The sequence below is a fragment of the Mobula hypostoma genome, chromosome 2, assembly GCF_963921235.1.
Source record: "Mobula hypostoma chromosome 2, sMobHyp1.1, whole genome shotgun sequence".
NCBI classification, from domain to species: Eukaryota; Metazoa; Chordata; class Chondrichthyes; order Myliobatiformes; family Myliobatidae; genus Mobula; species Mobula hypostoma.
The window spans coordinates 76,828,047-76,840,692 of NC_086098.1; the positions used below are offsets into that span (position 1 = coordinate 76,828,047).

Genomic DNA, 12,646 nt, shown 5'->3' on the forward strand with positions numbered 1-12,646 from the left:
GTAGGTGTATCTACATATTGTGTCAGAAAACCTTCCTGAACATGCCTAACAAGCTCCACCACATTTAAACCCCTTGCTCTAGGGAGATGCCAATCAATATTTGGGAAATTAAAATCTCCCACCACGACAACCCTGTTATTATTGCTTCTTTCCAGAATCTGTCTCCCTACCTTCTCCTGGATGTCCCAGTTACTATTGGGTGGTCTATATAAAATACCCAGTAGAGTTATTGACCTCTTGTTCTTCCTAACTTCCACCCACAGAGACTCAGTCGACAATACCTCGATTACTTCTTCCTCTTCTGCAGCTGTGACTCCATCTCTGATCAGCAGTGCCACACCTCCATCCCTTTTGCCTCCCTCCCTGTCCTCTCCTAAAAATCTAAAGCCTGACACACTAAGTAGCCATTCCTGCCCCTGGACCTTCCAGATCTCTGTAAGGGCCACAACATCATAGCTCCAAGTACTGATCCACGATCTAAGTTTATCCGCTTTGTTCATGATACTGCTTGCATTAAAATAGACCATTAGTCTGAGTGTATCCCTTCTCTATCACCTGCCTATCCTCCCTCTCACACTGTCTACAACTTTCTCGATTTGTGAGCCAACCACCCCTTCCTCCGTTTCTTCAGTTCGGTTCCCACCCCCCCAGCGATTCTGGTTTAAAATCTCCCCAGTAGCCTTGCAAAACTCCCTGCCAGAGTATTGGTCTCCTTGGGATTCAAGTACAACCCGTCCTTTTTGTACAGGTCAAACCTACCCCAAAAGAAGTCCCAACGATCCAGAAATCTGTATCCCTACCCCGCTCCAATCCCTCAGCCATGCATTTATCCTCCATCTCTCTCTACTCCTATACTCCCTGTCGCATGGCACAGGCAATAATCCCAAGATTACTACCTTTGAGGTCCTGTCTCTCATCTTCCTTCCTAACTCCCTGCAGTCTGTTTTCAGGACCTCCTCCCTTTTCCTATCTATGTCATTGGTACCGATATGTACCACGACCTCCGGCTGTTCACTTTCTCACTTCAGAATGTCGTGGACATGATCAGAAACATCCCAGACCCTGGCACCTGGGACACAAACTACCATCCGTGTTTCTTTCCTGTGTCCACAGAATCGTTTGTCTGACCCCCTAACTATAGAGTCCCCTATCACTGCTGCCAGCATCTTCCTTTCCCTACCCTTCTGAGCCACAGGGCCAGACTCAGTGCCAGAGGCACAGCCACTTTGCTTCCTCCAAGTAGGTCGTCCCCCCAACAGTACTCAAACAGGAGTACTTATTGTTAATATTTTTACTTACGATGTGAAAACAAACAAAAGACAGGCAATATGAATCACACCAGCAGTGAATGACAGATTTATGAAATTAATTGGACACTGGCTCGACTGGAACCTACCCGCCTGCACGTGATCCATATCCCTCCCACCACTGCATGTTCATGTTCATGAGTCTGTTTGAATACTTTTTAAACATCCCGGTGGTATCTGTTTGTACTGTGTAGTACCTGTCACAGAGCTTGGGCTAGTCTATCTGTTTTGACATTTTGCAATTATTCACATTTGCCAACATAGTAAAAGATCAGAATCTGAATCATGTTTATTCTCCTGACATGACATGAAAATTGTTGGTTTGTGACAGCAAGACAGTGCAAAGGTTCAAAGGTTCATTTTATTAGTGAAGTATGTACACACAATACAATTCTGAGATTTGTTTTCTCCGGATTGATATGAAATACAAAAAAAACATAGAATTTGTTGGAAGGAAAGACATCAACCCCCACCCCTGCATGGAAAAGAAAAAGAAAAAAAACTCCCCCAAACTCTCCCTTGCACAAAAACTAACAGATCAGCCACCCGGACAGCACAGCTGAGACATTAAACACCCAGACCCTCCCACACAAAAAAACAGCAACTATAACATCAAACCCCAATCCTTTCTTCACCCAAAAAAAGATAACATATTGACCACTTGCCAATCAGTGACAAGAAAGAAAACACAGTTAAACCGAAGGAGACTAAAATAAACTATCGTCCATACCAATAATCACATATGCCTCAGAATTTCAAAAACATCTCCAGTCAGCATTGAGAACAACAGCTCAAACTCAGTCCTTCCATGGGGCCTTCATTTAGCAAGATACAGCTTCCCGTGGGGAGTGACATCTGGCCTGACGTGGTCTCCTATGGCGAGTGACCTCTGGCTTGATGTGGCCTCCCAGGAGGAGTAATTGCCGGCCTGACACGGCCTCCCATGAGGAGTGACCTCTAGCCGACATGGCCTGACACATGAGAAGTGACCATGGACCTGAGTTCCTCCGCATTCACCTCAATGTTTCAATCTTCCTTGTCACTTTGATTGGCAAGAAATGGAGTCAATCATGGCTCCATGCCCCATTTCTGGTCTCCTGTTCAGGATACCTCATGCTCATGGTCCTCACATGGAACTTTCTTGGGGGTAGCAGAGTGCTCAATTGAACTCCAAACTGTAAGTCACAGGCTCCAAAAGTTTCCAAAATGCAATTAAGATAAAAAAGCATCAGTGAAAGATGTAGAAAAAGTGAAAATAATTGATTATCTCGAAGATGTTGCCTAAGAAATCACTATTGCCTGGCAATAAGGTGCAAAATAAATAAGTAGTACAAAAAAGGGAATGACAAGGTAGAATTCATGGGTTTATGGACTGTTCAGAAATAGTCATAGTCATAGTCATACTTTATTGATCCCGGGGAAAATTAGGGGAAATCTGATGGTGGAGGCAAAAAAGCTGTTCCTGGATAACACTGTCATTATTACTTAAAGACTATAGTTAAGACAGCAGCTAGTAAAAACAGTTGCTTGAGAACCCTAGAAGCCCAATGCTCTACAGCTAGCTGCAGAGACATTCAGGGCTCATGACAGTACCTCCAACTATAAGGCTGGCACTTGACAACCCAGGCAGCCCTGGAGAAGTCAAGACAGGGCTGGTAAATATGAGACAAACCTGATGCCTTTGAGGCAGGGCTGGAAAACTTGAAACAGATCCAATGTTCTTGTGATAGGGCTGGAAAATTTGAAACAAACCTGATATTCTCGAGACAGGGCTGGAAAACTCAAAGCAGACCTGCTGCTCTCAAGACAGGGCTTGAAACGTCAAAAACGTTGCATGTATACAGTAATATCAAAGCATTGAATTCTGTGGGATATCTAATGAACCTTGACAAAGCTGAGAACCTAGCAAAAAATATTGAACATAGACTGGAGAAGCTTGGAACATAGGCTCGAGACACTTGGAACGTGAACTTGGGACATGAACTGAGTGTAGAAGGTACCCTCACTCCAGCCAATCTAGAAACCCAACAGTCTACCACTAGCCACAGAGGCTCATGACAAAACCAAACCAAACACTGGAGGAACTCAGCAGGTCAGGCAGTGTGTATGAAGAGGAATAAAGAGTTGATGTTTTGGGCTAGACCCCTCATCACAACTAGAAAGGAAGGGGGCAGCATCCAGAATAATAAGGTGAGGGGGCAAGGGAAGGAGTACAAGATGGCAGGTGATAGGTAAGACCAAGTGAAGGGGTTGTAAGTGGGTGGGTGAAGTGAGATGGAGTAAGAAGTTGGAAGGTAATAGATGGAAAAGATAAAGGATGAAGGAAGAAGGATTCCCAAATCAAATCAAGTTTAATTATCATTCAAAACATACATGGATACAGCTGAACAAGACAGTGTTCCCCTGTGGCCAGGGTGCAAAACCATACGTGTGCGTTCAAAATAACGAGAAAGGGAAAAAAGAATATAGTCACGTAAGAAAACACATTTTTAGTCCAAGTACCTGAGCGAAAAGTCCTGCAAATCTGATGTGATCATGGGAGAAAGGGAGGGAGGAGGGACACCAAAGAAAGGTGATGGGCAGGTAAGGAGAAGAGAAGGAGCATGATTTGAATTTCCAGGATCTGCAGAATCACTTGAGTTTATCAGACTGTTCCTGAAACCTGCGGGCGAAGCTGAGGACACTGGAGGGTGGAGGCCTGGCGGCATCCTGTCATATGGTTGGAGGAATGTTTGTATGGGTGGAAGGGAGAAAAGGAGTTTTATTTGCTGTTATTGTTTTGTTACTGTTGTTCTGTTGAGCATTGTTGACCTATTATGCCGGCACTGGACTGTGTGGCAACATTAGTGGGCTGTCTCCAGCACATTCCTACTTTGTGTTGTTTGTTAATGTGAACTATGCATTTCACTGTATGTTTCGATGTACATCTGATAAATGATCGAGTCTGTTATTCAGAAGCTGTTACTAAAAAGTCAGCACAATTTTTGTGGCACTTTTAAGAAGTAAACAAGTTGGAAGTTTAACTTTCGAGATGGAGTGAGGATAATGAGATCACACAGTGAACCTTTTGAATCAGTAAAATCCACAATGATTAAGCTTGATACATATTTTATCACCATCCAGTTTAAAGGGTCAATATGAAACTTGATGTTCTGCTTTTCTAAAGTCCTGAAGGAAAATTTAACAAGATTAATTTTAGTTTAAACACAAGAGATTCTGCAGAAATCCGAGCAACACACACACAAAAATGTTGGAGGAACTCAGCAGCCCAGGAAGCATCTGTGAAGAGTTTCAAGCCAAGACCCCTCATCCAGATTAATTTTAACTTATTAATTTAGGTTACTGGGAATGATGCAGTTTTCTTTGGAGAAACTGCTTTCTGAAGTATTTAAGTATTGCATACATTGTCTTTTCAATTTTCAAATGCATTTACCATGAACATAAAATCTGTATGATTCCTGAGTTTAGGAGACCATGATATTTACATATCTCATAGTTGTTGTTCGTCATCATGGATAAACATGGTGCACAAGCCTTATAATCTGTCAAGATGACACTGAGAAGTGGCAACTCTTTGCATGCAGCTCCAATGGGAATCATCAAATATTCCCATTTAGGACTACTACAGCTAAAATTAACAATCGCAGCCATGTGTGTTTCGGTAAGCAGATTGTTTCAAGACAATTAGTTTAATTATGTGTGACTTTGTGTGTGTATATATATACACACACACACATACACACACACACACACACACACACACACACTCGCTCAATCAGGTTTAAAAGGTAAACATCTCTAGTTCCACATGACACTTTGATACAGATAATCTTCCGAGATTTTCCAAATTTTTTCTCTCGATACTGGAGTGAGGAATAATATTTACTGCAGCTTCAGCTGTTATCGGATTCAAATAAACAGCAAAATACTTCTTCACTATTTTCTTCTCTCCATTGCTGAAGGCACTGTCTAGGGCTCAACCATCATTAGCTCCTTCATCAATCTCTTTCCCCACATAATAAGGTTAAAAATGGAGGTACCTGCTGGTGAATGCATCAAATTCACTTCCATTTGTGCTGTTTTGTTATAGAAGCCATCCTTCCTAGAACACAACAACAATTAGAAAGACGCAGGCTCAGGGTTGGGCAACATTTATTTTATTTGACAATAAGACATATGAACAGAAATAGGCCATCCGGCCTATCAAATCTGCTCTGCCATTTTATCATTGCTGATTTTTTATCTATTTCAGCCTCTTTCTCCTGCCTTCTCCCCATAACCTTTGACTCTCTTACTAATCAAGAGTCTATCCAACTCTGCTTTAAATATACCAAATGACTTGGTGTCCACAGCCATCTGTGGCAATAAATTCAACAGATTCACCGCCTTCTAGATGAAGAAATTCTCCCTCATCACTGTTCTAAAGGAATGTCCTTCTTTTCTGAATCTGTGCCTTCTGATCCTAGACTCCCCACTCTAAGAAACATTCTCTCCACATCCATTCAGTATAGGCCTTGCAATATTTAATAAGTTTCAATGAAATCCACAATCATTCTTCTAACTCCAACAAGTACAGGCCCAGAGCTATCAAATGTTCCTCATATGTTAATCCTTTTATTCCTGGGATCTTTCTCATGAACCTTCTCTGGATTGTCTCTATTGTACACAAGTACAGGGAACTGATCATTTTAAGAAGCTTAACTTCCTCTATTTAATGTTCAAAATAACATAAGATTAATTTCATTTTTCATGTGCACATCGAAACATCAAAATATACAGTGAAATGCATCATTTGTGTTAAACCAAGTCAACAACAATTGGTCTGGGTGCAGCTCAGAAGTGTGGCCATGATATTTAGGTCTTGAGTTTCAATTCCAGGTCTCCCTTCAGCCTCCAGTGTTGAAGAGAAAACAACACAGATTTGTCTGACCTCTCCTTATAGCTCATACCCTCTAATATATATATATATATATATATATATATATATATACCCTCTTCGAAATCCTCTAAAGCCGTCACATTAGAGCAGAATGGTCTAATTCGGCTCCTATGTCTTAGGGTCTTATGGTATTATCGGGAGACATTTTGTTAGTGCTCATGGAATGTGAAGCTTTTGAAATTTTACAAAAGATATTTTCAACCTTTCATAATCCAAATTTTGTGGTCAAATCACATACTTTAATGATTCAATATGGACCTTATAAAGAAAATAATAATGTCTGTGAAATTGTGCACAGCAGTACTATATAATGTAATCAACTGAAGGAAAAGAAGTTCATTTTATTCTGCAATAACAGTCCAGAATGAATTGAAGAGAGTTTGGGAATTATGTATAATAAAAGATATTGCCCGGCAACAGTATAATGTGAAAGGGGAATTGAAGAAAAGTATTGCTCTCTTAAAAAAAATTGAGATAAGTGGTGCAACAAGATAAATTGCAGGGTGGAAAATCGGGTAACAAATAGACAATATCCTTACAAGAGATAAGCCATATAAATCCAAATCTGTATGTTGCAACAAGTTTGAGGTCATAAAATTAAAACCCTTCCCTTTTCTTTAATTCCCCACTCTGGCCTCTTCTCTTCACCTGACTTTCACCTCCACGGTACCCTTCCTCCTTCCCTTTCTCCCATGGTCCACTTCCCCTCTTATCAGATTCCTTCTTCTCCAACATTTTACCTTTTCCACCCATCACCTCTCAGCTTCTTACTTCATTCCCCCTCCCCACCCAACTGGTTTCACCTATCACCTTCTAGCCTGTGCTTCTTCCCCTCCCCCACCTTATTCTGGTATCCTCCCCCTTCCTTTCCAGTCCTGATGAAGGCTCTCAGCCGAAATGTCGACTGTTTATTTATTTCCTTAGATGCTGTCTGACCTGCTGAGTTCCTCCAGCATTTTGTATGTGCTGAGGTCTTTAAATTCCTCCAAAGCTGAACCATAGGAGGAAAAAAAAGTAAAGATGACGGAGCATTTACTTTAATTTGGAAACTCCCTTGAGTTGTTTCAGGTTGGTTTAACATTCAAACTGACAGTCAAGTCCAAAGTTCACAGTACGTTTATTAACAAAGCACATACTGTATATTTGACCAAATACTACACTAATTCATTTTCTTGCTGGCATTCACAGTAGGACAAAGAAATACAATAAAATCAATGAAAATTAAACACTAGGACAGACAAACAACCAATGTCCAATGTGCAAAAGAATCCAATAATAATAATGAATAATTGCAGACGTAAATAATACTGAATCGCAAAAAGAGCCGGAATTCCATTTGTTTATTTGGGACACGATCCTGCTTAATCGGTGTAGGAAAATGCTGCTGAACAGTTTCTAGCCAACATCAGTCAAGTGCCCTTGCATGGCCGTTAGACTCTACAGTCTGCTTAGAAAGAACAGTTTTAAAATAGTGTCAGCTGATTAGATTGAATTGAATTGACTTTATTATTTACATTTTTCATATACATGAGGAGTAAAAAATCTTTTTGTTACGTCTCCGTCTAAATGTGCAATGTGCAATTTATAGTAACTTATAAGAAATAGTATGTGCAACAGGGTCATTAATATAACATAGAAATACAGTTACGTCAGCATGAATTAAGCAGTCTGATGACCTGCCGAAAGAAGCTGCCCCAGAGCCTGTTGGTCCTGGCTTTTATGCTGCGATACCTTTTCCCAGACGGTTGCAGCTGGAACAGTTTGTGGTTGAGGTGACTCGGGTCTCCAATGATCCTTTGGGCCCTTTTTACATACCTTTCTTTAGTAAGTGTCCTGAATAGTGGGAAGTTCACATCAACAGATGTGCTGGGCTGTCCGCACCACTCTCTGCAGAGTCCTGCGATTGAGGGAAGTACAGTTCCCATACCAGGCAGTGATGCAACCAGTCAGGATGCTCTCAGTTGTGCCTCTATAGAAAGTTCTTAGAATTTGGGGGCCATACCAAACTATTTCAACTATCTGAGGTGAAAGAGGCGCTGTTGTGCTTTTTTCACCATACAGCTGGTGTGTACAAACCACGTGAGGTCATCGGTGATGTTCTATCAGCAAATTTAATTAGCAGATTGGAGCTATGAGTGGCGACACAGTCATGGTATACAGAGAGGAAAGGAGGGGGCTTAGTACACAGCCCTGAAGGGCAGCTGAGGGTCTGAGGGGCAGAGGTGAGGGAGCCCACTTATCACCTGCCAGTGATCTAATAGGAAGTGCTTGTGTTCAAAAATCAACTTTTGTCACTGATAGTTGACGAGAAATACACAGCAAGACCAATTAGAAATGTTTTGCTCTGTGGTTTCCAGCATTCAGGCTTGGAAATGCCAGAAACTGCTGGGAGTGAGAATAAAATGATTTCTCTACTTAAATAAGTTAGGAACTACTAAGTAATTGAATGTATCAACAGTCATCTTGAACATTACAATGAAAATGAAAATTTGGAGGATGCAATCATCTAAAACATTGAATGAAAGCTGTTCATTATCTGCACTAGATGTCTACACTGATTTTGTTCATTTATATTCAATCAAAAGAACACAGCAACAGACACTGGGTGGATTCCTCTATTGATAGCATGATAAATAGCTTTATTGTACAGTATTGGGAGTGTTCTAATTTGTTCTGTATTTCATTTAAATATGTAATTTATTACTCACTTAAATGGTAATCTGTCCTTTTATTTACATTTTTAATGATTTTAATAAACATACAGCTAATTGGGGTAACCACTTAAAATGAGCCAAAATATACTGGTCCCAATGTGCCACAATTAACCAGAATTTACAGTATAGATAAAAAGATAAATAAGTACTACAAAATAAGTGTGAGATGCATTGCACAATAGCATCATTTAAGATTCACTTAGAGAAATACATGGAGGAATTGGGTTTCCAAAGGTAAGAGGTGAACACAGGAAATTGGGACCAGCTGCATGGGCATCATGGTCAGCATGGACTAGTCAGGCTGAAGAGCCTGTATCCTTGCTGCATTTCTCTACACCTCTATGACTATAATTACTAAAGAAAATACAATCACTGGTATTGAATGCAACCACAATAAATGTACTCGAAGCATGGTAACATAACGGTTCTTGTAATGCTGTTACAGCACCAGCAACCCAGCGTCAACTTCTGTCCTCTCGTGACTGCATGAATTTCTTTTCACATTCCAAAGAAGTGTGTGTTAGCTTTAGAGTTGTGGGCATGCTATATTGGTGCCAAAATCATGACACATGCAGATTATCTCCAGTACATCTCCGAAATATTCTCTATGGATGGCAAATGGGTGGCACAATAGTGTAGCAGTTAACATAATGCTGTTATGGCACCAGCAACCCGGGTTCAATTCTCACCACTGTCTGTGAGGAATTTGTATGTCTCCCTGTGCCCGCATGGATTTCCTCCAAGTGCTCTGGTTTCCTCCCACATTCCAATGGTGTCCGGGTTAGTATGTTAATTGGGCACATGGATGTAATTAGGCAATGTGGACTCATTGAGCTGGAAGGGCCTGATACCGTGCTGTGTGTCGAAAGAAATAAAATTGCATTTAGCTCAACAAACGTCTGAAATCAGAGATGAAAATGGCTTATTAAGCATGCATTTCATATTCACGTTTAGTTAAATAAGATGATTTGGATGCATAATAATGCATCTCTTTAAACTCCAAATGAAACTGCAATGCAAATTGTACAAAATCTCACAAAGACTTGAGAAATGGAGGAAGAGTATCTGCAGAAGTCTTTAAAATGCAGAAATCATAATTTAGCTGAGGATTTTCAAAATTTACAACCATGGGTGCAAAGCATTAGCATGTAAACCATCTCTGGAAATGACTGCAGGTCAGTACTAAGCTACCTGCTGTCACACTGAACGCAGTAATTACTTCCATATGTGTTAACATGCTGTTAACAGCTTGCCAGCAAGCAATGTAACATAAGAGAAGGAAATAAGTTTAATGGATCATAACGCAAGATTTTCATAAAGAGCAGACCCAATTGACTATGAACTGTGGTAAGTCACACTCAGCATTTTGATTTCAAATTTAATTACTTCTGTACAAAGTCTGAATCTGAAAAATAAGGTGCATGTTTCATTCAGATAATTTAAAAAAATATTCTTTCATCATTCCCTCAAGTTTTTACGCAACTGTATGCACCAAGCTACACAAAGAAGTGTTTGAGGCAGGTACAATAGTATCACTTAAGAGATACTTGGCAATAACCACAGCATGCAACAATGCATTGTTCTAGAATTGTACATTGTACAAGAGTCTGAATCAAGTTTATTTTTACTAACTTATGTTGTGAAATTTGTTGTGCTGCAGCAGCAGTATGGCGCTCTATATAAAATAGTCTACAAAGTATAAAATATACAAATATATAAAAGTATCCTTTTAACTTCAGTCAGATTATCTTGCAATTTATATTAAGAACTGAAGACTGGTTGCTGTTTACAAAAGGAAGCTGAAGAAGGAATATAGGTTAGAAGTTTAACTTTGCCACAAGCAACTCTGAGCCTTTCAAAAGGACATGATGCTGTACTAGAAAGCTGAGGTTAGCAATAAGCCTCTTGGCCCCTGGAAACTGAATATCCAGCACAGAATCAGTAAGAGTTGAACGGAGTGTCAGAAGATTTCTGTGATACGCTAATCACTTCATGAAATCTGAGAAAATATAACGACTGGTTTTGTGAGTGTGTTGCAAATGGCAATAATTACATTCGTGATTGTAAACATTCTTGGAAACCACTGTTTTTTTAAAATACTACTTTTTATAAGATATTTACTTTTTGACAAACTCATGTATATTTCACAGTATGTGATGGTTCATCCCCACTCACTGGCAGAAAGTGGTATAGCAGCTAATCTAATGCTTTGCATTGTTTCTCATTTTTTATTGGTTAAGTATTAGCACATTACCCACGTGATGTAATTGTTTTAATAATGTAGCTGGTTAAACAGTTCATTCTTATCACAGGAATTTTCCTTTTCTTATCTATAAAGGTGATAGAGTTTTCAGAGGCGCCATCTTTATTCTTTTGTCTTTACTGTTCATTTACCTCTTGGTATCATTTCTCAGCTCTTTATTTAGTTTGTTTAGTATTAGTATGTTTGTTTGCACTCTAAAATAAGCTATCATTAGAATTGACTCCAGAAGAAACCTAAGGATCAGAAAATTTATATTGTTTAATTTTGTTGTATTTACTGCCATAAATACATTATCTAATATAACTACTGATATCTCAAGTATAAATGTAATAAATGTGATCCTCTGATAGAACTTCCTGTCCCTTTTCACACTGCAGTGAGTCAAGGAGGAGTGGCCCCCGTGTCTGGCATGTGTCCTGATCCTGGAATTCCAGACAATGGCAGGAGAACTGGCTCTGACTTCAGGTAAGCAAACTTTGTCTTTGCACAATGAACATTCACGATGCTTCTCTAGATACAGTACAACGCAGGAGCCAATCAAATACTCCACAAACACCGGAGACTCTGAAAATCCAGAGCAACACACTCAAAATGCTGAAGGAACTCAGCAGGTCAGGCAGCATCTATTTTAGGCTGAGACTCTTCATTAAAACTGGAAAAGAAGGTAAGAGAAACCAGAAAAAGAAGGTGGGAGAGTGGAAGTGTTACAAGCTGGCAGGTGAAGCCAGGTGAAGGGGAAGGTAGGTGAGCGAGGGTAGAGGGGATGAAGAGAGAAGCTAGGAGGTGATAGGTGGAGAAGAAGGAATTTGATAGGAGAAGACGGTGGACAATGGGAGAAAGGGAAGGAGGAGAGGCACAGAGGGAGGTGATGGACAGGTGAGGAGAAGGGAAGGGGTAGGGAAGGAGCCAGAATGGAGAATGAAAGAGAGACGAGGGAGGGGTAGAAATGAATGGAAATTGGAGAAATTGATATTCATGCAATGACCCCTTTGTATAGAAACTTCCAACAGCTCTTCAGAGAGATGTGTGGTGATTTCATTTTGTCTTCCAAGTTTTGCACACCATCTTCCACTGATTTCTCTCAAACGTCAAGTCATGATGGTAAAATTATCATTTTGTTATTATGTTCTTTATTTTTTAATCTTTTTTTTTGTTCTGCATCAGATGCAGAGTAACAATCACTTTGTTCTCCTTTACACTTGTGTACTGGATATTACATTAAAAAATCTTGAATTTCTGGAGTCGAGCTTCAGAAGCCTGTGTTCCAAAATCAGGAGTTCAAATTGCAAACAGACAGTTGGAAAATTTAATTACAGTTAATTAAAATCTGGAATGCAAAAACATTGTCCCTAATGGTTACCCTAATACACTAGGCTGTAATACAATTCAATGATTTAGTAACACACTTCTGAGAACAAAATCT

General features: G+C 39.9%; 1 protein-coding gene across 5 annotated transcripts in view; it reads left to right on the forward strand.

The window, feature by feature from the left end:
- Window positions 1-12,646, forward strand: part of LOC134341158 (CUB and sushi domain-containing protein 1-like) — a 2,430,601-nt gene that overhangs the window by 1,677,641 nt on the left and 740,314 nt on the right. For all 5 annotated transcript variants that reach the window (XM_063038952.1, XM_063038962.1, XM_063038968.1 and 2 more), the window contains one exon: window positions 11,601-11,688. In XM_063038952.1, the coding sequence (XP_062895022.1) occupies window positions 11,601-11,688 (88 nt within the window). The remainder of the gene's footprint in view (window positions 1-11,600; window positions 11,689-12,646) is intronic.